General features: G+C 43.2%; 1 protein-coding gene across 1 annotated transcript; it reads right to left on the bottom strand.

The window, feature by feature from the left end:
• Positions 1-7290: 7290 nt before the first annotated feature.
• LOC142450816 (molybdate-anion transporter-like) lies at positions 7291-9065 on the bottom strand. Its single transcript, XM_075552759.1, has one exon. It carries the CDS (start codon positions 8911-8913, stop codon positions 7561-7563), a length of 1353 nt encoding a protein of 450 aa, XP_075408874.1. The 5' UTR covers positions 8914-9065; the 3' UTR covers positions 7291-7560.
• Positions 9066-26431: the final 17366 nt, after the last annotated feature.

Below are 26431 nucleotides of genomic sequence, written 5' to 3'. Positions count from 1 at the left end.
TCTAGCACTGCATCGGCGAAGGAGCTGCTGTGACCCATGAGCGTTTCCTTAGCAGATTGCCAGGCCCTTCCTCCCCCACCCCACTTTTTTTGTTCTGGTGATATTTGAGATAATGGTGTCACAACTTCCAATATCACAGCAACACTAAACCAATTACGGAGTGCCAAATTGACAGACAGGCGATGAAATGTTATATCAAAGGAAGTGCGATCAACTCTAAGAGGAAGAAGGCCTTAGCCATGCTCAGAGGGCCCAGGAGGCTTCACTGGAAGGCCCCGCTTTAGGTACTTTTGAAAGGTATATGGTCTCCCAGGGTAGTGCGGGTATATGCCCAACCAGTACTAGAGATGGGCAGTGGAGTCACTAACATGCACGAAAACTAGACAGAGGAACACAAAGCAACAGTATACAACCAGACAACAAAACAACCAAAACAAACCACTGAAAAAGAACAGAACAAAACAGTTCACAAGAGAAAAGCTTGTAGTTAGTTCAGGGATCGTTTGCTGGCCCTTAGGAGCGTTTTCCAGTCCAGTCTGTTGGGGCACCACGCCCTGGCCCCAAAGTCCACTTTCAGCATTCCCTGGGGACCTTGCCACTCCATTCCCTTGCTGTTCCGCTGCACTCCCCCAGTGATTTGCCTTGGTGTGGTGGGATCAGGTCAGGTGCAATTCCCACACTGTGACTCCGGTGCTGTCCCCTGTATCGCCCTTAGTCACTGAGGTGCATCATGTCTCATAGTAGGGCCAGCCATGTTGTTCTCTCTGTGGACTGGCTGCTCTACTCAGGAACATCATCATCACGGCCTGGTGGGCCAGGCTGTGCTCCACTCTCTCCTCCTGCCCCTTCATCGATCTGGATGAAAAACAACGGGACCGACAGTTCCGGGGGGACTTGGGGTGGGGGGGTAGGGGGGGTAAGGAAGTGGTGTTAACAAACCCAGGGACAAGGGAAAAACATGGGACCCCAAATGGTAGAGAAGGGGGAGTGGCAGGCCTGGTGGGAAATGATCAAGGGTAAGGTTGCTTAGAGAAGAGGTATACTCTAGCCCAGGTGGCGATGAAGCATGGTAGTAGGGCAGGAGGAAAGTCAAGGGAGATGGAGGAAAGAGCTAGAAGTCAAAGGGCATTGATGGAGGTCTAGACGAAGACATGTACATGCAAATATATATAGGAGGATGGGGAAATAGATCTATGTGTCTATATTTATAGGTCAAGTATTAAGGTGGCGGAAGGACCTTGGGCCTCTACTCAAACACTCCCTCAATGCATGAATACCTTCTTTTATTAAATTGGAACTCTATGATGCTCACTCTCCCGACACAACGGCTGGAGCCAAAGTGGGTGAACAAGTAAATGTGGTGAAGAAAGCTGATGGTTCCCGGCTATCAAAAGAGATAGTGTCTGGGGTCTTAAAGGCTTGAAGGTGAACAAGCGGCCATCTCGCTCAGAAGCAAATAAGCCCACATGGAAGAAGCACACCGGCCAGTGCGATCACGAGGTGCCCAAGGGACCAGATATAAGGCATCATGCAAAAAAAAAAAAAGATATAAGTGTGTGTATGTATGTGTATATATGTGTATATGTATATATGTATGTGTATATATATATATTATATTAAATGAAGGGGGAAGTGCAGAGTGGAGACCCAAGGCCCAAGTGTCGGCCAATGGAGATCCCCTCATAGAGGGGTTTAGGAGAGGAGATGGGTTAATTAGGGTGTGAGGTAGTATCGATGAAGAACACAGCTTTCCCCCAGATCCTGGATGCTTCCTCCCCCCAACTACCATGATCCGAATTCTACCTTGCAGGGCTGGATAGGACAGAGGCTGTACACTGGTACATATGAGGGTTGGAGGTACAGGGAATCCAGGGTGGATGATACCTTCAGGACCAAGGGTGTGAGGGACGATGCTGGGAGAGTGGAGGGTGAGTGGGTTGGAAAGGGGGAACTGATTACAAGGATCCACATGTGTCCTCTTCCCTGGGAGAGGGACAGCAGAGAAGGGGGGAAGGGAGACTCCGGATAGGGCAAGATATGACAAAATAACGATGTATAAATTACCTAGGGCATATGAGGAAGGGGGGAATGGGGAGGGAGGGGGGAAAAAAAGAGGACCTGATGCAAGGGGCTTAAGTGGAGAGCAAATGCCTTGAGAATGATTGGGGCAGGGAATGTATGGATGTGCTTTATACAATTGATGTATGTATATGTATGGATTGTGGTAAGAGTTGTTTGAGTCCCTAATAAAATGTAAAAGAAGAAAAGAGAAAAAAATGATTAGGGCAAAGACTGTACAGATGTGCTTTATACAATTGATGTATGTATATGTATGAACTGTGAAAAGAATTGTATCAGCCCCAATAAATTGTTAAAATTTCAAAAAAAATTTTTTTAATTAAAAAAAAAAGATGGGCAGTTCAAAGACACCCAGAAGTACCTTCAAAGAGAGGCCTCACACACGGCTCCTGAGCAGTCACAGCCAGGAGAACCTCATAACCCAGTTCTGCTCTACACATGAACTGGATGTCCATGAACTGGAATTGACAGGGTAGCAGCTAACTACTGAAATCTGAAGTGGAGCATCCTGGGAGAAGCAGACTGAGCCAAGTCATGCCAGATATCCCATGCTTACAATTCTGAACCTTATCCTTCAGGTGGCGAGAAGCCACTGCAAAAGTGTAAATGGAGAGACATAGGTAGCTGGATTTCCTTTTAGGCAGATAAGAAATTTCAGGGGCCACAGCTAGAGATCCAGACATTGGGTAAGAGGCTCTTTTAAATATCATCAGGAGTGGAAGAAGACAAATAACTTATGATGTGTAGATGACACAGCTTTACGTGCTGAAAGTGAAGAAGACTTGGAACATTACAGGATGAAGATCAAAGGTTATATTCCTTAGTATGGATTCCACCTCAATATCAAAGAAACAAAACTAATTAGGACCGAACCAATAAGCAATGGCATGATAAACTGAGAAACAATCGAAATGATCGGATGTTTCATTTAACTTGGATCCACAATCAACACCCCTGAAAGCAGCAGTCAAAATATCAACCACAGTATTTTCTTCGACAAAACTGCTGCACATGACTTCTTTAAAGTGTTTTTAAAGAGCAAGGAAGTCGCTTTGAGGACTAACATGTGTGACCCAAGCCAAGATCGTTTCCATTGCCTCATCTGCATGCCAAACCTGGATCATAAGAAAGATAAAAAAAGAATTGGTGCCTTTGGATTATGGTGCTGTGAAGAATATGGACAATCTGCCTGGGGTTAAGTACAGCCGTAGAATCTAGAATGACAAGACTTCCCGTAGGTGTTTTGCAGAGTTATCTGGAAAGATCAGGCTTCAGAGAAGGACATTATGCTTCGTAGAGCAGAGGGGCAGCAAAATAGAAGACCCTCCCTTCAGGCGATGAATTGACACAGTGGCTGCAAGAATCTTGTGAGGATGGCAAAGGGCAGGGCTGTGTTAAGTTATGTTGTACTCTGTCCGCTATGCTGTTATATATGGGGTCTCTCTGAGTAGGGCTGGGTTGTATGTGTTAGAACTGGCTGGATGGCACCCAGTAAGAACAACACCAACAGGCAAAAAAACATCACAAATCATTCCAGTTAAAGGGCTACCTTAATGGAGATCGAGATGGAGGGAAAGGAACTGAGAGAGGCTTAGGAAATCTAAATATCAAAGCAGAATCTGGAGACATGAAATGTAATCAAGAATTAGAGGGTAAAAGAGAAACCTTGAGTGACTCCAAGGGTTTGAACCTCAGTGATGTGGGGAAGAGTGGGACAATTCACTGGGGTTAGGAAGGCGGAAGCAGATATTAATAAAACGAGTAAACACACAAACTCAGCTCTGGAGAGCATCGGTGGTCCGAGAACAAATGGATCATAAAACGAGGAGACACTTGTGGGGAAAAGTCCTACAAGTCAAAAGAAAATGTCAGAAACAAAACATGATTGTGGGGCTTGGGGACATTGTGTGTGTACATTTCTAATGCAGATCGTGTTTAGATAATGAACTTTCTTTCTTAGGAGCCCTGTTGGTACCGTGTGCTGTGTCTTGAGCTGCAGCGTCAGCAGTTTGTCTCCATAGGTCTCGCCTCAAGAGACTGATAAGGTTTTCTGCTCCTAAAAGATACATTGTGCCCTTGGGAACTCACCCAAAAGATCCGTTCTACTCTGTACTATAATGTTGCTATGGCTCAGAATCAACTTGATGGCAGGAGGGTTGGTGGGACTGATTACCTTCATGAAGTCCTAGTGGCACTTCAGGTTAAGTGTTTGGGTGCTAAACACAATGAAAGTAGTGCAAACCCCACCAACTGCTCTGTAGGAGACAGATGAGGTTTTCTGCTTCTGTAAAGATTTACAGCCTCAGAAAGCAGTGCTCTAAGGGAGCAATTCTACTCTGCCTTACAGACTCATTGTGAGTCAGAATTGACAAAATGGCAATGGATTTTTTTATTATTATGGTGATGATAATGATGGTAGCCCTGTTGACACAGTGGTTAAAGCCCAGCTGCTCACATAAAGTTCAGTGGTTCAAACCCTCCAGCTGGCCCAGAGGAAAATATGGGGCAGTCTACTTCTGTAAAGATTCACAGTCTGGGACACACTCTGGAGCAGTTTACACGGTCTTCTAGGGTCACCCTGATTTGGAATCTACTTCGTAGCAACTGTTATTTTTTATTTTAATTTAAAGTCCACTGCCTTTAAGAATTCCTGATGACTGTATGAAAACGTTTCCTCTGGAAACATAAGTATTAAAAACAAAGAAAACGGAAGGAGCTTGAATTGTGAACAGGAGTCTTGTAGAAGGCTATGCGTGACAGTGGAAGCCCCAAATCAATATGCAGTGTCCACGTGGAGATTAAGCCCCCGCTGAATTCCTCTGACCACAGTCAAAGGGTATGGACAGCCTTGTCATGAGACAGAGAGCGTGGTAGAGTTGATGATAGTAGATATAGGTAGGTTAAAATGTAACATCTTATTTGATTGCCCTTTTGACACATTTAAAAGTTGTATCAATTTTTTTTAGAAGTGAAGGGGACATACACATGAAACCCCTCTGCACACAGAGCAGGAGTAGGAATAACCTTGCTTATCACGCAGAGCGCATTGGAAAGAGGATTACGGTAAATTAGGTTCACATTTAACACCTTGCCATTTGATCCCTCTTTTGACCCATTTCTAGTTTTTAATATTTTCTGATTTCTTTTGGATTGAGGTTTTTCTCTACTTTATTTTGTTATTGTTGTTAGCTTTTAAAAAATGTTTTTCGGTATATGAAACACAAAATGGATGAATCTAGAGAGACAGTAACTGGATTAATGGTTTCTTGGCAGCGGCGGGGGGCGGGGTAGTTCAGGGATTTGTAGGGTAGTGGTGAAGAGCTAATAACAAGGAGTACAAGAAAGAAAACACTGTTATCAAATTGTTAATATTTATACACTCTTTTTGATGTGATTGAACTACTGAACTGGATGATATGTGGATTATGTTCCAATAAAGCTGTTTAAAAAACAAAAACAAACAGAACTCTTGAATCTTTGAGTGCTTATAGTTAGAGAAAAAATTATCATTGAATCAAGCAACTCATTTTTCTATCAGCCAGAAGGATGCCACCATGATTGTTAATAGTCACAGTTGATAAAAGGGTTAAAAGAAGCTCTTCTCAAAGAGAGTGATCCCTTTGCGACTTAAGTAACTAGAAATCCCTGCTATTACACAAATGGAAAACCACGAGGCAAATCTTAATTAAAAATATTTATAGCAAGCAGAATACCAGCTGCTAGTTTCGCTCACCGCTTGTGAATGCATTTTGCAGCTGGTCATAATTCTCATTCTCTCTTATTTCACTCAGCTTAACCAATAGTAACAGCTGTTCATTAGGCAGGGGAGGTTTCACTAGTGTCCATGCGACACTGGTTAAGAAGTAGCTGGTGAAGAAGTCTTTAAACGGGTTTTAACGAGTCACACTTTAGTTGGCTGGATCGCTGTTTAAAGGAGCTTTGTTTCCTTAAACAAATAAAATATTTCTTTGACTTCAAATGTTTGCCTCCATCTTCAGTGTAGCTCAAGCATTTCTGTGAGTTTCCAAATCTGCTCACTGAACACTGTAAGAACATTTAGACAAAACTAGGAAGCACATACAAGGAGTTGAGAGGGGTGATAAGTGTATACACGTGTAGAGATGGTCTTTCCTAAGAAACTATGTTCTTAGAAGTATTAGCCAGTTCAAACACAAACCACCATTAAATCAAGGCCTAATCATCGTTTGTTTGTATGGTTTTTTTCCTGTTTTGTCAGTAACTAAGTTTCCAGGGCCCCCTACTAGAACATACGATTCTAGGAAATGGAGAACAAAAGTCAGACAGGAATTCTACACAATGAACTGAACATGTTCAAACAAACAATGGAGTACAATTATGACGTGTGCTAAGACAGGAAATGGATGACTCATTTGCAGTGTTCATAGTAAAGCCGGTTGCTCAGAGCTTGTTCGGGGAAGATAAACTATGATGGACTTATAAGGAGTAAACAGATCTGATTAGTAAGACTGAATAATGGAAGTAAAAAATGGTTCTTCAGGGGAAAAAAAAAGTTGCAAAAGCAGATGCTAACAGAGTTAATTATCCTGCCGCAAGAGGAGATCCAGTGGAAACTATGCCATCATCAAAAGGAAAGCAGGCTCACTGTCTGTGAGTCGATTCTGACTCATAGTAAGGAAGAATAGAACTCCATTGGTTTCCTTGACTACCATCTTTAGGGAAGCCGATTGACCGGCTGTCCTTTCTTACGCAGTACCACCGTATAGGTATAAACCACCAATCTTTTTGTTAGGAGCCAAATACAAACTCTGGCACCCGTGATCAAAGGTACCCACACATTGGATGTGGTGGTTCAAGTGCTCAGGATTCTTCTGTCTGCTCTTTTCTAAAAACATTCGCCATCTTCAACGAGGGGGAAACAATGATGCATGGCATTCGCTAGCTATACAGGTTGCTGTCATAACTAGCTGTCTTGCCCTCAGGAGCTCCCTTGCGTAGTGGGCTACTCACTTCAAGGGCAGCAGTTTGTACCAAGCAGCCAGCCACCCGGTGGGAGAAAGACGAGTTTTCTGCTCCCGTGGAGAGTTGCCGTTCCGGACCCCCCAGGGGCAGTCCTTCTCTGTCCTGCAGGGTGGCTGTGAGTCAGAATCCACTCAATGGCAGGGAGAGACTTTCAGCACTTCCTGGGTCTTAAAAAAGAAAAAAAAAAGACACTGTACAGGAAGAAATCCCTTTTCTTTTCTTTTTTTTTTTTCCCACGGGGCAGTTCAGTTTATTGTAAAGTGGTCAGGGGGAAGGGGGCAACACAGAGGCAGCTGTTGGCACCTTCTTTGTAGTCCATCACCCGATGTCCTTTCTACCTCAAAGTACTGGCAGGAGGGACCCCAGGACAGACTGGGGGCCGAGAATCACAAAGTCAAGTCATGGAGAGATCTGCACAACCCTCCTGGCGAGACAGGATCCAAGGGTCTATTCCGAGCGCCAGGGCTGGACCAGCCAGGGTTAGAGCTCAGGGGCATGGGGCTCCCCCGTGGGTGAGGGCACCCGCAGTTCGGCATCATGCCGCACCACTGTGAAGAGTCCCACCACCGCCAGCAGTGCTGTCACCATGACGGCCGAGCAGATGCCGAACATGTTCCGCGTCCCCGTTTTGCGGTCACTGTCATGAAGGACCAGGAGGCCCAGGCAGGCCAGAAGGTGCAGGGGCACCCGGAACCAGTTGAGAACTCCGGCCTGCTCTGTCTCGGGGATCACCTTCCTCCGCAGAAAGCTCATGCTGGGGAAGTACAGCCCACAAGCCAACTCGATCAGCAGGAAGGCGATGAAGGACTCCACAGGGCTCTCCTGGCCTGGGCTGGTGGAAAAAGTCAACATGAAGAGCGAGAAGACCACGATGAGGACAGCCAGGGAGAGGAGGTGCATGGGCTGAAGGTGGTACCTCTTGGAGGTGGCAATGCGGTAAAGGGACGAGCCGAGCAGGCTCGCTGCCATGAAGGTGGAGAAGACGATGCCCAGAGGGGCCCCGTGTGGGAACAGCACGGGTGTCCAGAGGAAGATAAAGATGAAGATGACACTCTCAAACAGGGCCTGGATGGTGCCCAGTAACAGCACGCGGCGGTCCGACAGGAGGCAACGCAGGTCCCCCGCACAGGTCCTGGACAAGGCGCGCTGCCGGTCATAGTTCTCGCCCCAGTTCCGGAGGGCCAAGCTCCCGGCCAGAGCCAGGAGGGGGATGGCAGCCACAAAGGGTGCCACAGGCCCCAACCCCATCCAGCTGGCCACAGCATCGGCTGCCACACCTGCCGCGATAGCCAGCACGTGGTTCCAGAAGGCCACTCGGGCAAAGGTGACGGGGATCCACTCGCTTGGAAAGTCGTGCCGCTCCACGTGTTCATGCACGTACCAGGCCTCGAAGGCCGTGAAGAGCAGGGCCGTGGACAGGCCACCAAGCGCTCGGCCCACCAGCAGCACAAAGTAGTCCTGAGAAAGTTTGGTGAGGCAGCACAGCGAGTACGTGAGAGAGAAGAGGACACAAGACTTCTTGCGGCCCAGCCAATCCACGAGAGAGGAGGCTACTAGCCCAAAGAGGACGGTGGAGGCAAGGCCACAGACGTAGAAGATGGCGATCTGACCCTCCAAGAAGTGGTAATGCTGATAGAGTTTATAGAGGTAGGGAGCCTGGAGCCAGTCGGCGGCCAGGGCCAGGAAATAGACTTGGTAGAAGTCGAGTTGAAACCGCAGAAAGGATGGATTGCTGCAGACTCTCCCGGGGGGCTTGGCGCGGCATCTTGACAGCCCCAGCCCCAGGCAGGAGGCCAGGAGTAGGACGAGGGCGAGGTAGGCAGTCACCAGCATGGTGGCCCCCCGGACGACCTGCTGTCCCGGTCTGCGGGGACGCTCCGGACGCGTCCGGCTCCAGGCCGCACGGCCGCCCTCTAGCTCTCGCGCCGGCTCCGGCTCCGGTTCCGGCTCCGGCTCGGGTTCCAGCGGCGCGCCCGCCCCTCCAAGCCTGCTTCCAGGAGCCAGGCAGGCCTCTGGACGCCGCCATGATGGCCCCGAAATCCCTTTTCTAACTTACCTGCTCCTTTTAGTCAAAAAAGAAAGCAGCAGAGGGCACTTTAAAGTGGCTTTCCTCCCTCTGATATTAAACCAAAAAGTTCTGAACAATACTTTTTTAATAAGAAAGAAATTGACTCTGAAATCTAAGGGAAGGACTAGAGGCAGAGGAGGCCAGAAGCGGAAGACTGAGGAGCTGGCAGCCCGAGTTTGAGCCACAGGTTCCTGCGTTGCTGCTCGGTTAACAGCGCCCAGGTCGGGTGGAGCTCCGCAGTGGTCAACCCCAGAGTCGGACTACCTCTGTAGCCAAGCGTCTTTCTCTTTACCAGACTGTGCGAGGGGGAGGGAAAGGGAATGGTTTTACGTGCATTTCTCTTTTTACAAGTAAGATGAAGAGGTTCTAGAGGACTTGTAAGCCCTGATTTTCTTCTAAAACTTGAAACACCTTCATTTGAGTTGCTTTACTAAATTGACATGCCAGTACTCAGCCAGTAAGTCAAATTTATTTCCAAGTGGGTCAGAGACTCCATTTTAAAACAGGAGATAATTGGCAGGAAATATTGGAATAGAGCCAGGGCCATTCATAAAAGAGAGGACCGTTTGGACTTTTTTAATAGGTGGAAGTGGGAAAACAAAATTAGGAAAATGATACAGATGGAGAATTTGCAATCTAGGATGCGTTCATTATTCCATTTATATGCTTAGAATAGGTGACTTGTGTGAAGCAGTTTGATGGCATGTGTTTTTGATACCAAGCTAAATCACAATCTAGGTTTTGAGATGGTCACTGAACAAATGAAATGATAATAACAGGATCCTTTATTCTTCCTGTTACATTTGACTGGACATTCCCATCGAGACTGCTTCCCGGCTGCTGGGTAATCCTCATGTTTATAAAAGGATGTGCCCATGGTTCTCTAATCAGATCAGGACGAATAATTAAAGTCTGCAATATACAAGTGGTTATCCCTCCTCTTATTCCATAAACACCAGGGGGATTATCAATTAAAAATGCTCTTTCAACCTGCTATAAAAATTTCCATGTAAAAAGGCAGTTGCATTCTGATTAGACCATGGTGCACACTCTCTTCTACAAACTGTTTATTAATCTTAAATAAACTTTGATGAGCAGCATCGGCAACCTGATTCAGGAAGTTGTCAGGAAACCATATCATGCAGACTGAAGGAAGGGAGCTGTGGTTGAAGCTTAAGACTATGCATCTCCTCTTATGACATTGAAGTTGAACAACATTAAAGTTGAGGGAATTTTTCTGTTTTTTGCATGTACATTTTCTTTTAAACCAACCTGAATCTGCAAACTAGACCTTGGGTCTACTTTACGTCCATTAAAAAATATATTTTTGTCCCCCTACAAATAAGGTATTTTAAAAGTCTGAATTTTAAACGGATTCTTGAACTGGTAGCTTGGAGCCATCAGCTCATTCCATGTTAGCACCTGTCTCAGCTCCAGTAGTTTTTCCAGAACTACCACCTTCACCATGAAACTCCACGTTTTCCCGATTCAAACTTGGACTTCTTCAGCATTTTCACTTTTCTGACAAACACATCATGGAGAGGATAAATAGATTGGCATGTCTTTCTTATGTCTTTCCCAATGCTGTCTGGCATCAATGTATTGACCACTTCTTTCAAGTCTCTTGTCTGCACTTCGCGGGTCACGAATCCCATCATTTTCTTTGGGATTTCGCGGACCTGTTGGTGCTGAGCCACATTTTAATGTTGGCACTCCGAGCACTTCCAGTGAACATGCTAGTGGTTCCGCAGCGAGAAGGAGGCTGGGAACAAGAGAACAGAGGGAGAAAATTCCAAGTTAGAAAGCAGGGGTGGCATGGAGGGGACAAGAAAAACAGGACAGTTAGAAAGAAGATGTCAGATAATTTCTTAATTCTCCTTTCTTATTTCTAACTCGGGCTCTCTGGTTGGAAAGTGAGGAGGGAGGGTAGAAGGGCACAGAATTAACGGTACCTTTAAGGGAGCATATTTTGTAGAGCCTGAAATAGAAATCAGTCAGAAAGGGAGAGAAAGTATGTGATCAAATGCACATATAAGTTGATGAATGTTCATGAACTTTCTTTCCTATCTCCACTACAATTGTCTATAATTTAGTATGAAGAACTGAAAAAGAAAATAAATCTAAAATTTAAAATGCCCTGTTTGCTACAGATATATACGCTAACTCATTCAAATGAAAACTAAGGCAAGATTCATTTCCAAACAGGCTCTGAATAAATATATGCCTAATTACCTGTAAAGAGTCAATTAAATAGACATAGAGTTACAAATTTACTTCTAAGTCGTAGTCTTGAAGATTTGTTCCTCATGTCAATCATCTTTATGAACTTTTGTACAAGAAATAAATATCTTTTACTCACTGGAAGGAAAATGATCTTACTTCATGCATTTTCATGAGGCATTTAGTGGCCTGACGTCTTTTCTTATCTATTGAACATCTAGAACAGTGTTTCTCAACCTTCCTAATGCCGGGACCCTTTCATACAGTTCCTCAGGTTGTGATGACCCCCAACCATAAAATTATTTTCGTTGCTACTTCATCACTGTAATCTTGCTACTGTTATGAATTGGGTGGCCCCTGTGAGAGGGCCATCCGACCCCGAAAGGGGTCACAACCCACAAGTTGAGAACTGCTGATCTAGAGACTCATGATACGTATGAGTAAAACTTTATTGAGTTAAATAGAATAAATGTTTTATATTAGATAAAATAAGTGTTTCTGTAACATTGGACTCCCAGGTGATAATTTGTCTTTCAAGTTTCTAAAAAGCTAAAGGAAACCATAGCCAGGGGAAAGGCAGTATGTGACCACTAGACGCAAATGGATTCCTACGAGGACTGAGCGGCCACCGTTTTCCTAGCACTGTCCTAAAGAAAGAAATATACTTCCTGCAAAAAAAAAAAAAGAGAGAGAGAGAGAGAGAAAGAAATATACTTACTGGAAAAAAAAATCAAAACCAAAAGTCCACAGTGCTAGCAAGTGAATTTTGGCACATGTGGTAGTAACATAATCTGTTATCAATTTGAGACTTAAAATTGAAGGAGTGGAGTTTAGCCTGTCAGTCAGGTCATAACTTGATGACCTCATTTGGAGGCACTAAGGAGATAAATCGCTCACTGGAGGCAGAACACACAGACACTCCCTGAGAGACACTTCTGTTGAGAAGACACATGGAGCTCCGCTAGAGCCCTGGAGCTAGAGGAGCCATGTGGAGACCCCTGCCAGCACTGAGATGGTTCCACTGCCACTGGATCCACAACACTTTTCACCCACTGGCCTGTGATCTTCCTGCATTCGGCATCATTGCACATGTTGTGTGAGTCTGAAGAAGAATTTATAGATTGGCATCAGACAGATAGGCTAATATTGAACTTATGGACTTGATGTGGACTGGGTGGGATGTTTTCTCAATATTGAATTGCTCTTGTATATAAAGATATTTCTTATATGAATGACTCTGGATTTGTTTCTCTAGTCAGCCCCAACTAACAAAGCTTATAAGTCATCAAGTACAGAATAGAATTGCTGCTTAGAGTTTCTGAGGGTTTTGTGGGAGCAAGTAACCTCTTCTTTCTTCTGTGGAATGACTGGTGGGATAGAACCATTGACCTTGAGGTTAATCCAACAATGATCAACCCACGGCAGCACCAGGGCTCCTAAATACACAAAGATAAACTGAGAAAACAATGTACTGTATGAGAAATATTATTAAGGACTCTGGGGATTCAAAAGTAAGGGAACTCAGGGTTGAGCTCTGATGTCATTAAGACCACCAACGAATCCTGAAGAAAAAAAAACAGTGAATTGACTCATATGATTATAAGTATTTTTCTGCTTGGAAAATTGAAGTCCCGTAATGCTTTTTCCCATGGTTATACTTGGAGTAAAGAAATGAGAGATTTCATGAGTATAACTGGTTTAAAGAATAATAAATACTTGGCATGGCTAAAGAGGGCACTTGGGCTGAATGATCAAAGTAAATACAGAGCACAGGTCTGCAGAGGTTTGGGGGGATAACTTTGAAAGTCAGATACAGTTGACCAGAGAGAATGAAGTTAAAACTTGCTTCATTGTTGCTGAGGGGAAAAATCAGACCATGGAATTGAAACTCACCAAACTCATTGCCAAACAGTCAATTCTAACCTGAAGGAAGAGTAGAGTTTCCCCTTTGGGTTTCCAAGACTCTAAATGTTTAGGGAACAGAAAGCCTTATCTTTCCCCCACAGATCTGATGGTGGGTTTGAACTGCCAACCTCAGGGTTAATCATCCCATCCACAACCCACTACACAACCAGGGCTCATTAATAATTGAATTGGAGTCGGGGGAATATTTTGCTGAGACAAAATTAAGAAAATGGACTTCTCCCCTTTTGTACACTAAAGTTCTTTAATAATCAATTGACCTGGATTTATTTAAGCAATGGACGTTCGTAGGATACCATAACATGTGTTAGAAATCTACCATATGCCAGATTCTCTCTTAAACCTCTGAAAATAGCCCAGGGTATGTCAGCACACCATGCTGTGCTAATTTTACAGATGGCAGACTGGTTTGCTGGCCCAAGGTCACAGCACTTGACTCATCAGCAGGACTCAAACGCCCAAGCACAAACCCCATTCTCTTTCTACCTTTCTTTGTATTTATTGTTAAACCATTTTATTGAGGGCTCTCACATGCAGTTCTCTTTCTATTCACCATCACCCTTTGCAATCTTCTTCAGACACCAACTGATCAATTGTTTAAAGTATCATTAATATACTGTTACATTTTTATTTAAAAACACACTACCATATGGTTTGAGACAAGTGGTGATAATTTGAAGAGCTTTAATAATCCTCCCCAAATCAAGGTCTTAAAAATGGGCTGAGAAATCAAAAATGTTTGATAATGGGTACCCATGCAAATGTCTATTAAGTAGTATATTTAATAGAATTTAAATTTTAACAAAAAATTGAATTTTAGACATATTTTGCAGTTTATTAAAGTCATACTAACAAATGTATATTTGACTCATTCTTAAGAGGAGAGAGAGTTTTACATAACATAAAGAGCCATTCATAATAATTTTCTATATTCACATATTAAACCAATTAGTTTATCTATATATAGCACAAATGATTTGTACTTAATTATTAGCCTAAAGATTGGCAGTTCAAACTTACCTAGCAGCACCAAAGAAGAAGACCTAGCGGTCTACTTCAACCATGATCAGTCAAGAAATGATGACAATCATACTGCTCTGTCACATAACATGTAGGATTGCCTTGACTTGGAATAGCTCAGTGAGTATAGGTTGCACTTTGTGTGCATATGATCATACTTCCAACAAATATTTAATGAAAGCCTGATTCATGAAAAACTGATGTATAGCTGGACTGTGATGAAAAATAGATTTTTAAGAACTTGGACGTGGTCTCACAGAAAGCAACAAAACAAAAATTTTCAATGTGTAGGGCATTCAAATAAGTAATATCAATAAATGAAATAGAATTGATGTAAGACAACAGAGAGTGGTTCATTTGTGTATGCAAGAATATCTTCATTTTGAAAGCAAATTTCAAAGGGACCATTGGAGCCAATGTTTACTTTTAAAAAAATATTTTATGTTAGCTAGTATGCAGATTTAGATAGTGATAACTGTGCTGGTTAACCTCTGCCCATGGGTTTCTGGGGATGTGTCGGGGGGTAGATATGCTCAAACTATAGCATTTGACAATTTTTGTTGTGCAGATATTCATGAAATGGGATGTTTCCAGCTGCTAAAGGGATGTCATAGGACGTCACATTGGGAAGAGCCAAACAATGGCACACCATTATATTATCTTCCTGCCTTATAGGTAGGTGGTACAAACCCAGGAACACAGAGCACAGTAAACTGCAGTAAAATCATTAGAAAGTGAATATCAGCCTTATGTTCAATATAAAATACTTAATTGTATATTTCTTTTAATTTTAAAATATTGATATAGTTAACAAACCCTGAAAGCAAATGAATTGGTGTGGAGTTGATTCTGATGCCAGGTGACCCCTGGTATACCAGTATGGAACTGCACGCCCTAGGGTTCACAAGGATGGATTTTTTAAAAAGAAAATAATTTTACTGGCATCGATGTCACATATCATACAATTTAATCCTTCAGTCATGTAAGAAGAGTCATGTAATCATCACCACAGTCAGCATTATTTTCCTTCTCAGCCCCATTGTTGCTAACCACTGCCCTCATTGTCGCTGCCATCCTCTTCCCCAAACCAAATGCACTGTCATCAGCTCCATGCTTCCTTGTGTCGATCCCCAGCGGGCTTCCCAAACTGGAACTGTTGAAGGGAGTAGAAAGTAGTCTTTCTCCCACAACCCTGCTGGTGGTTTCCAATTGTCAGTCATGTGCATTGTAGCCCAACGTGTAAGCCCTCTACCACCAGGGGTTAGGTAATTATTAATCCAGTCATGGTCTGTAGCTTTACCTAGCATGCACTTCATATACAGAAAACCATACAAAACACAAACAAGAAGGAAGCAAACAACAACAGCAATTACTAGACAAATTATTATTTATTTATTCATTTATAAGACATAAACATTTAACCTGACAGCATCTGCCACAGGCAACTCTACAGTACACTCTGGCAGCAGATCTATTCACGTCCCCGGACTATGTTCAGAGGAGATGCAACGGAGGCTTCATCTTTGTGGGGACCCTACAAATGGATGTGGGGAGTCCCCTGTCATTCATAGCCTTTGGAAAATGGAGTTTTCACAATTTAAGCTGATACCGTTCCTTCCGTGGGATTTGGATATTATTATTTCCAATCAGCTAGTGTGCGTCTTCCATGTGATCTTAATTGGGGCCTCATTTAGATGGTTGCTTGTTTGGAACAAGTCTTAAAGATTTCAGTCTGGTTTCTTCGCCTCACTCTGTTGTCACACCCATGTCTTCAGTGATCTCTTCAAGAGGGCAAGTATCCTGCAGGGCCAAGTCATTCATGATTTAATATCTTAAATTGTTTAACATAAAAAAAGGACTAATTGCTCTTCATTTAGGGCTAGAATTGAGGGAGAGCCCCAAATGATGGCTCTTTGGGGAGTAGTTCTTTAGACCTTTACCCCAAGGACTAGAGACACCACCCACCCAGTCCATAGTTGCATGGGTTCAAAATTCATACCACTGCAGAAGACCCCTCTTTCGCATCGGTCTGGATCGTTCCTGAAATGTTAAGGCCCTGTGCAGCTTCCAATGTGGAGGGCCGGAGAAAGAAAGCAGGTGGAGGGCATCCGAAGAGGATCGAGGCCAGGCCAGGCCAAAACCTTTCCTTATCGGTGTCAGGCATGAGGACATAGACTTGATCAATCAGTTATTTGTGGCTGTTTATTATCAATATTTATTTCCAGGCTGCTATTTATGTCTAATTTTTTATTTATTGCTTTGTACAAATTAATGAAGTTTCACTGCTAGTCTTCCCTGTTAACAGATGGTGAAACATCCACAGAGTACACCTCCATGCTCTTTAACAAAGCTCTACCATCCCCAAGCCAGCTAACCTTGCTACCGTCAAAGCCACTCCCAACTCCCATTGAAAGAGCAGCACATCTGCAGCGCCATCAGGCAGGTCCAAGATAGCAAACATCAGGTGGAGTAAGTAAACTCCAGAGATGCTTAGTGGAAATGCACTCGGATCCTCTTCTATCTCTCTTCTTTTTTTTCCTTCTTTTTTTGAGTGAGTGAGAGAGTGAGAGTGAGTGAGAGAGAGAGTGAGAGTGAGAGAGTGAGTGAGAGTGAGTGAGTATGAGAGTGAGTGTGAGAGAGTGAGTGAGAGAGTGAGTGAAAGAGTGAGTGAGTGAGTGAGAGTGAGTGAGTATGAGAGTGAGTGTGAGAGAGTGAGTGAGAGAGTGAGTGAAAGAGTGAGTGAGAGAGTGAGTGAGAGTGAGTGAGTATGAGAGTGAGTGTGAGAGAGTGAGTGAGAGAGTGAGTGAGAGAGTGAGTAAGTGAGTAAGAGTGAGTGAGTGAGAGTAAGAATGAGTGAGTGAGTGAGATAGAGAGTGAGTGTGAGAGTGAGTGAGTGAGTGTGAGAGAGTGAGAGAGTGAGTGAGAGAGAGAAAGTGAGTGAGTGAGAGTTCTAGCTCACTTCTAAGAAAAAAATGGCCCGATTTCTACTTTGTTTATTTTCCAAGTAGTTATTTTCATCTGGGGTTTCTAATTTCTCAAATAACTAAATACTATTTGGGAAGACCAAATTTTTTTTTTACAGTTTCTAAAGATTTTTTTACAATTGTTCTGGGAAGAGCCCAATTGTGGTTCTGCTTGTCAGAGTGATTAATTAGATTTAATTCTATGCTGTCTTCTCCGCCATCTTTTCCCTGCCCCCTGATGACTAATGCTCCAAAGACAAAGTCCAAACAAGTGGGGACTGTATCTCCTTTTTATTTTTGGAAGTTTCCCCCAGCCAAAATGCAGAGAACCTCTCTACAGACAGCAGCTTAGGAATTCCTGGCCAGGATTTCAGCCCTGAACAGCCACACTTGATATGACTGGATGGCCCGTTGACTGATATCCTGGGTGGCATCGTGCCAGCACACAAGTTGTCAGGCCATTTGGATCAAGAATCAGCACTGGGCAGTGATAAATATAGACAGGAACCTGCAAACCACCCTGTGAGGGGCCGTGTCTTCCTCAGGAAGTAGCCTTGTGCCAGCTCTAAAGTACGGACCCCACGTGTCTGTTTCGACACTTGACATCTGTGGACACTTAGAGTGTGTGACAACAGGAGGAAGGGAATGAGGGTGGAAAGGAAGAGAGGGAGTTCATAGGCAAGGACAGCAACCCAGAGAAGAGGCGCTACGGCTGCGGTTCAGGAAGCTTTCTCACCGACTGTTCAGCTTGCAAGACTGCCCACAGGTGTCTTCCTTCAAGGCCAACGTTGAGTACAGCACAATTAAAGGAAGAGATCAGGAGCAGTCCAGCCAGCATCTGTTTTTATCCATGCCATTCAAAACAGAGCAAAGTCACCACTGGCCTGATTCTGACCCGGGTAGACCCCACGTGCGCAGTGTAGAACTGCTCCGTAGGGTTTTTCAGGCCGTGGCTTTCTGGAAATCAATCCCCAGAACTTTCAAGATCTCTCTGGGTGAGCGTAAACTGCCCTTTGGCCGGATGAGTTGATGAACTTTTCTGTTCGTTGGGAGCTTAACTGATTGTGTGCCCTAAAGCATCCTCTAGTCTCCCCCAAAGGCTGCATGCATCCCTTTCACATGCCACAGGCACCAACGATAGGAACTAACTCCTTCCCAAGACGCAGTCACAAAAAAAAAGGAGGTAAAACCTGTCATTAACCTAGATTACTATGTCCTGAGGGGGCGAGAAAACACGGCTGTTCAGGCAGCTCCAGACACCCAGACAAGCTTGACATAGTTTTAAGAAATTCATCAGTGAAATGAAGATGTCTAGTAGTCTAAATATGTGTGGGAGCGTTGGAGGCCAGGTTCAGCATTTGTGAGGCTGAAATTCGGCACTGTGGCTAATTTAAGGCTCAAGAAGGTTGACAGCTGGGCAAGTATTATTTTACAGATAATCCTCAATTTCCTCATCTGTAAACTGAGAATAACATTTTTAAAGCCCCAAGCTCACAAGGTTGCTATAAGGTTCACATTAGATAGTTTATGCAAAGCACCATGTAAACAGAAAAGTTTCTACAAATGTATCCTCGGCTTTTTCTGGATTAGTGCATTCTTTTGTAAAAAAAACAAACAAACAAACCAAAAACCTTCCTACATGAACGCTCATACGGCCACCAGTTGCAGTTCGCTCCATTCCTAATTGGGACTCATGACATATATCATTTACCCCGTAGCTCGATCACGTCAAGCAGGACGGCACAGTCGCCCCCAAATCATTTCCCAGACGCCCCTTTCCTTCCGGACAACTTGACATCGGCTCCCTTTTACCCTCCCCCGCTGTACACCTCCCCGCCCCCGAAACCCTGAATCGACTTGCTGTCCCTACAGGCCCCTCAATCCTGGGTTTCATATACCTCAAACCAGAAAGCATGTAACAAATTCAAGAGGGTGACCCTTAATGACATAACACCGCTGAGAATACACCCTAATATGAATAAGCAAACAACAAAAGCAGAACCGTTGCTCCCAGATAATGTAAAAATCATATAGAAATCAGGTTCCATGAGACAGAACTGGAACATTTTAATACTATTGTGTTTAAACTGATCATGTTTCAAAAAGGACTTTTTGGGGGAGATATTATCTCCAGGTTAACAAGGAAATCATTGAACTTTTTAAAAAAGTTATCTTATTGATCTAACTTCAGAATATGTATATAAATTAAAGGGGAAACCCTGTTTTAAGAATCACTGCTTATTTATGATCTTACATGGTAAATGTTTTATTCATCTGGCATACTCAAATTGGGAATGACAATAAACTCAGATATAAATTCAAGTTCACGTCCAATGGAAAATATTGGTATTATGCTGCATGGTAATAATTCCACATAACTTTAGTATTTTAACCTCCACATGGTTTGTTGTTGTTGTTGTTTTTAGGGTAAACATGGTGGGTGTGACTATACCTGGTTTATCAAGAATATGAGAGCCAGAGAGTTAGATTCAAACAAACTCTGATTGTTCACTTCCAAAGGGAATTGTTTTTTTGTCACATGAAGATGTTCTCAGTGAAGCCCTCACCCTGCCCTCTAACCAGACTGCAGAGCTCCCTTCTGTGTGTTACAGGTACACATACAAGCACGCATACAAGTTGCCACTGAGTCTATTCCAACCCCTGAGAACCTCATCCTTCCACATATCAGAGTAGAACTAACGGCTGATTCTGCACAAGTGCATTTCCAGGCCTTTTTCTGAGTCCCCTTGGATGGATGTGAATCTCCAACCTCTCTGCTCGAGTCAAACATGTTAACGGATCACATCAGCCAGGCACTTCTATGTGCTCAGCTTAGCAATGGGTACATTATGTCCTAGTTGTTCATTTATACCCATCTCCAGTTTGCTGCCTGCTGCTTGAGATCAGAAACTCAATTCATCATTCTTCTTCGCACATAGGGGAGAGGTCGCTCTCTTTCTTCTAGGGGAGAGGTCGGTAGCCGCTGTCAGTGGAGCTCTGCTCTGCATACATGGGCCACCATGGGTTGGAATTAATTTGATGGCAACAATAAAAAATAACAATAGTACTTAGCATGATGCTTGATGGAACACAAAGTGTATTCAATAAATGTTTGATTAACAGATGTATAGATAGATGAATGTAGGGTTGTTGTTGTTTTTTTTACTATAAGACAATGCAGCTAAAAAAATAGTTTACAACATGTGAGCAAATTTCTAGCCTGATCAAATGCTTACCTGTTCACAATCTTTTCTTTATCTTGATGGGATAAATGCTAGGTATTTCGATTCTGAGGATCCTGAACCATATGTAAAATAAATCGTTATTTACAATAGTTTCTCTATTTATTGAGATGTGGCTTCTTGGGGAAGTTGTGAGGACTTTTGCTTTCTTTAGGTTGACATGTAAGCCATATTGAGGCTATAATCTCTCATTTTCATCAACAAGGATGTCAGGCCCTCTTCACGTTTACAAAGCAATACTGTGCCAGCTGTGTATCACAAGCGGTTAGTGAGTCTCCCTCCCACCCTGACGCCATGTACTTCTTCATACAGTCCAGTTTCTCAGACGGTTTGCTCAGCATGCAGGTGGAAAAAATAAGGTGAATAAATGTAATCCTGATACACACCTTTCCCAATTTTAAGCTACTCGGTGTCTCTGGGTTCTGTTTCTTTCGCTGTCTCTTTGTCTATGTACAATTTCTACTTGAGCATAATTCAGTGTTCCAGAATTCTTGTTGGTTTTTTTCTCAGCGTTGTCCATAATTTGGATGATATACCCAATTGAATTTCTTTGCATAGTCAATAACACACAGGTAAACATATTTTTAGTATTCTTGTTAGGTAGCTTAGCCTAGGGAATTGGGAAGTCCATTTACGCATGCCCAGGAGAGCCAGCAAAAGACAAAAGCTGGATTTTCCCGCCAGTGGGCTCCGATGGGCGTTACACCTGGAGCAGCCCACCTGGGCCGGGTGATTGCAATTCAGCCAATGGGATCAACCTGGGTCGTTCACCACACCTACCCCGGGAACCCTTGAAAAGGCAGGGACCGGAAGGGAGAGGGGCTCTTGGTCTTTTGGCTTGTCTTGCTTGGGTGGTCTGGTCGTCTTCGTGGGAGGGGAGAGATCCTTGCGTTTCCCGGAGCAGTCTCTGCCAGGCCGCATGGTCAAAGGAATCCTATGGGTGCCACGTAAAACCTGATGCTTTTTTGAACTTTCATTAAATTCACTTGGATCACGAGCCCGGCTTCGGCGTGAAATCTTTCTCGCGTGGAGCCAAGGACCGAGGATGAGATTTAGGCCGGAGAGAGAAACCTAACATTCTCTCATTTCTTTTTTTCCCCAAATTAATAAAAAGCTTTATTGGGGGTTCTTACATATATTATAACAATAGATACATCCATTATATCAGGCAGACATGTACAAATGTTGGCATTAACTATTTCTAAACATTACCTTTCTTTTTTATTTCTTGTGATGAGTTCCCCCTATCTCCCCCTTCCACTCCCCCTCCACCCCCACCATCTCCCTACCCTCATGATATTGCTACTCATACTGCTGTTCCTGATGGTTTTATCTGTCCTGAATTCCATGTGTCAAAAGCTCTTATCTGTACCAATGTGTGTACTCTGGTCTAGCCAGATTTGCAAGGTAGAATTGAGTTATGGTAGTGTATGTGTGTTTGTGTGTGTGTGTGGGGGTGGGGGTGGCGAGACGCAATCAGGAACTAGAGGAGTGATGTGTGTGTTGTTGGTGCTGTACTGCACCCTGGTTGAATCATCCCTTCCTTGTAACCCTTCTGTGGGGGAATATCTAATTGTCTACAGATGGACTTTGGGTCTCCACTCCAACACCCCTCTTTCACAACAATATAATTGTTTTGGATCTTTTGATATCTGATACCTGATCCTGTCGACCCCTCAAGATTACACAGGCTGGTGTGTAGGAAACAGAAGGATTTCTCCCAAGTTGTCTCCCCAAATATATGCCAAAGTTAGCTGTTTGCGAATGACTATATACACTTGGAGGTCATCAGAAGTAGGTCAGGGTTATTCTCCCTAAGGGTTATCAGCCATCTAGACCAAGTAGATGCCACTGTTTATTCCCACAACAAGTAGGGCCTACTCCCTTCTGATAAGGATAGTAGTTGTCTGTTTCCTTATAGGAGACACCAGAGAGGTTAAACCCGCCCTTGGATGACCAAGGTTAGGCTGCCATCATGAATCTAGGGTCCGCCCATCTTGTCATATATATACCCCTAGACCTTCCCATTCCTATGGGTACACCCCTAGCTCATCCCCTTCCTGTCATGCTTGTGCCCATCATACATTCCCTTCCTACGATGTGTATGCCTATTGTAATGCCCCTTCCTGTGATGTGTGGTTACCTGTAATCATGTCCCCCTAATGAGATATAACCCTTGGTTAGCAATAAAGTTGGGGCTCTCTCTTGCTCTCGCAGCCGGGCTCCCTCCACGACGACCACCAAGCGGGACTGAGGTGAGCATGCTACTATGAACCGTGTCTGACTCCATTATTTCAATCTCTCCTCTACCTCTCATACTATGACTTTACTATAATCTTTACTTATTATCGTTGTACAATTGTGCCTACCAGACCTGTGATTTGTGGGGGACTCGCCTCTCCCCACACTGGTGTAGCTTCTTCCATGTGGGCTTATTTGCTTCCCTGCTAAATGGCTGCTTGTTTAGCTTCAAGCCTTAGTTTAAGACCCCAGATGCTATATCTTTTGATAGCCAGGCACCATCCACTTTCTTTACCACATTTGCTTATATACCCATTTTGTCTTCATCGATCATGTCGGGAAGGTGAGTATCACAGAGTGGCCTGTTATCAGAACAAAATTTTCTTATTTTAGAGAGGACTTGAATAGAGGCCCAAAGTCTATCTGCTATCTTATTGTTTAACATATAAATATATGTTCATTGGCCTCTATCCTTTCATCATAAATTAATACATTTACATATATACATGCCTATAGCTATACCTCTCTATAAATACCTTTTGCGCCCTTCTTCCCTCTACTTCCTTTCACCTTCCTCCTACCCCACTATCATGCCCACCCTCCACTTGATTCTCAGTAATTTCTCTTGGATACATTGGGCTTGATCAATCCCTACCAGGCATTATTCTCCCTCCTTGGCATCAGTTTTAGATTTCTTGTTGTTTTGGTATTCTCTAATTTCAACCAAGATCCATGTGACATCAGCTATGATAATCTTCATTCCAAAAGTTCTGAATCAGGGTTGAATTTTTGGTAGTTCCCTATCAATGCACTCCTGCAACTGTTTTTGAATTATCATCAGCAAAATGTGTGTGTAATATTAAGGGTATTATTTGATGATTTCCACATTCTGTTAAATTGCCATTCTTTGGAATGGGCACAAGTATGGATCTTTTCCTGTCAGTTGGCCATATAGGTATCTTCCAGATTTCTTGGTATAATTGGGTGAAGACTTCACGCTATCCATCAATGTATTGAATCATCTTAATGGGTATTCTCTCAATTCCTGGAGCCTTGTTCTGTGCCAATGCTTTCAGTGTAGCTTGGACTTCTTCCTTTAATATCATTAGTTCTTGATCTTATGCAGCTGCCTGAAAGAGGTGAACAATGACCAATTCTTTCTGATGCTGCAACTTCATGTGTCTGTACATCTTCTTTCGATGGTGCTTTCAAGACTCTGCCCACAGAAACCTTCAGTATTGAAGTGTGAGACTTGAATCTGTTCTTCCGTTCTTTCAGATTGAGAGATGCCAAGCAGGTCCTTTTGATTTTGTAACTCCAGGTCTTTGTATATTTGATTATCTAATTAATTACTTTGTTTTCTTGATCCATCATTTGAAATTTTTCTTTCAGCTCATTTACTTAATATTTAATCCATTCATTTTAACTACTCTATGTTCAAGGGAAAATATCACAGTCTCTTCTAACATCCATTTTGACCTTTTCTTTCTTTCTGTATGTTAAGACTTTCTTAAGGCTTTCTTCATCTGTGATGGCCATGCTTTAGTTTTTGATTTGCTTCAACTTCAACTTGAATTTGCATACAATCAATTGATGGTTTGTTCTACAGTCTGCCTCAGTTGTTGTTCTTACTGTTGATAGTGAGGTTCTCCATTGCCTCTGCCCAAAGATATCCTTTGATCCTTGTGCATTCCCTCTGTGGAGGTCAATGCTGAATAGTGGCTATTTATGTTTTTGGAAGAAAAGTGTTTCCAGTAAATAATTTGTTGGTCTTAGAAAATGATCTCATGGTATCTCTGGCATTAATTCTAACATGAAAGCCATCTTTTCCAGCCACTGATCTCTCTGCAACTTCCACATACTAATCACCAGTCTTTATCAATGTATCTTGATTGCTGATCAATTGATTGCTGATCAATTTTAGACTACATACGTTGGTAAAAATGTTCAATTTTTCATTGAAAAAATTTTCAATTTATTCATCCTTGAAACTAATGGTTGGTGCATAACTTTGGGTAGTAGTTGTATCACTTGTCTTCCTTGTTGGTTTATGGATATTATCACTGACGGGCTTTTACTTTAGGAGAGGTCTTAAAGTACTCTTTTACAATGAATGTGAATTTCTCTTTGTCATTCCTGATGTAGTACGTCAAATGATTGTTTGATTGAAAGTAGCTACTATCAGTCCATATAATCTCACTAATACCCGGGTTAACAATCTTTATGTGTTTCATTTCATTTTTGACAATTTCTAATTTCACTCAATTCCTATGTTGGACAATCCACATTCTGATGCTTAATGGGTGCTTATAGTGATGTGGATTCTTCTCATCTTAAGTCATGACACATCAACAAATGAAGTTCGGAACATTTTACTCCATCTACATCATTATGGTCGACTCTTCTGTGAGAAGATCGCTCTTCTTCCCCCTCATACTTTGAGTGTCTTTCCACGACAGGAGTTCATCTTCTGGCACTATATCGGACCACCTGCTGCGACCAGTCATAAGGCTTCCCCGGCCAGGGTGTTGTTATTGTTGTTTAAGCAGATCATCTGGACCTTCTTGCTAGCTGTCTATTTATGGAAACCTGTCCACCATGGACGACACTGCTGGTATTTGAAATAAGTACCAGTGGAATGGCTTCCAGTGGCCCAGCAGCATGCAAGCCACCACACAAGGACAAACTGGTGGATAATTGGTAGGATTCAGTCATTATTGTGTTGAAACTCCTTCAGTGATTCCTCATCATCTACATAAAGGAAAACTTCTTAGTCTTATTTGCTGCTGTATAACAAAGCATCCTAACACTTAATGGCTTAGATAAAACTCTTCTCACATGAAACACATAACTGAACGTGAGGGTAGCAAAAAGAAAAAAAATGACAGGAGTAAAAGGCTTCAGAAGGCAAATGGCCAGAAATCATTTCAAAATCGAACATGTGATGAATGCTTGATGTTTCTGGCAGCGTTTGCCCCTGTTCCAAATTTTTCAGACAAAAAGGGTCCATGAGTGGAAAAGTTTAGGAAGCTCTAGGCAGCAACCATGCAAGGAAGCAATTCCTTGGGATAGTTTGCCACCACTCCCTAATGCTTGGATTCTCTCGTTTATTTTGTGGACAACTGGCACATCACTACAGGCTAACTTGCCCCAGATGGGGTGGTAATTAATGAACTGAAGCATTGAGCTTGGATGCCTCTGTTCTCCTCCACCTTTTTTCTCAGCAAGGTTGCAGAGATTTTACCAGAAAGCAGCTGGAATTTAAGAGAGTAAGAATTAAAGCTGGAAATGCGTTGTAAGACCTCCACTCAGGTTATAGAACATTCCCTTCACCACATTCTGTTGTTTTAAACCTGCCTCAAGATAGTCCGGGTTGAAGAAGTTGGAGAGAGATTTCCACCGTAATGGCACCGCATGATGTCTTGGAAGCAGCAGTCAAGCGATCAAAAGTCAAGTTGCATTCAGCAAGTCTGCTTCATAAGGCCGCTGTCGGCTGTGGAAAAGCAAAGATGTTACTTTGAGGAGGAAGGTGTGCCTGACTCAGTCGATGGTGTTTTCAATTGCCTCATTGCATGTGAAAGTTGAATGTTGGGTAAGGAAGACTGAAGAAGAATGGGTGCATTTGAATTGTGGAGCTGGGGAAGAACATCGAAAGCACCATAGACGGGCTTGGA

This window comes from Tenrec ecaudatus, chromosome 6, assembly GCF_050624435.1.
Source record: "Tenrec ecaudatus isolate mTenEca1 chromosome 6, mTenEca1.hap1, whole genome shotgun sequence".
NCBI lineage: Eukaryota > Metazoa > Chordata > Mammalia > Afrosoricida > Tenrecidae > Tenrec > Tenrec ecaudatus.
The sequence above is the reverse complement of the archived record's forward strand: the minus strand, read 5'-3'. Positions and strand labels throughout refer to the sequence as shown.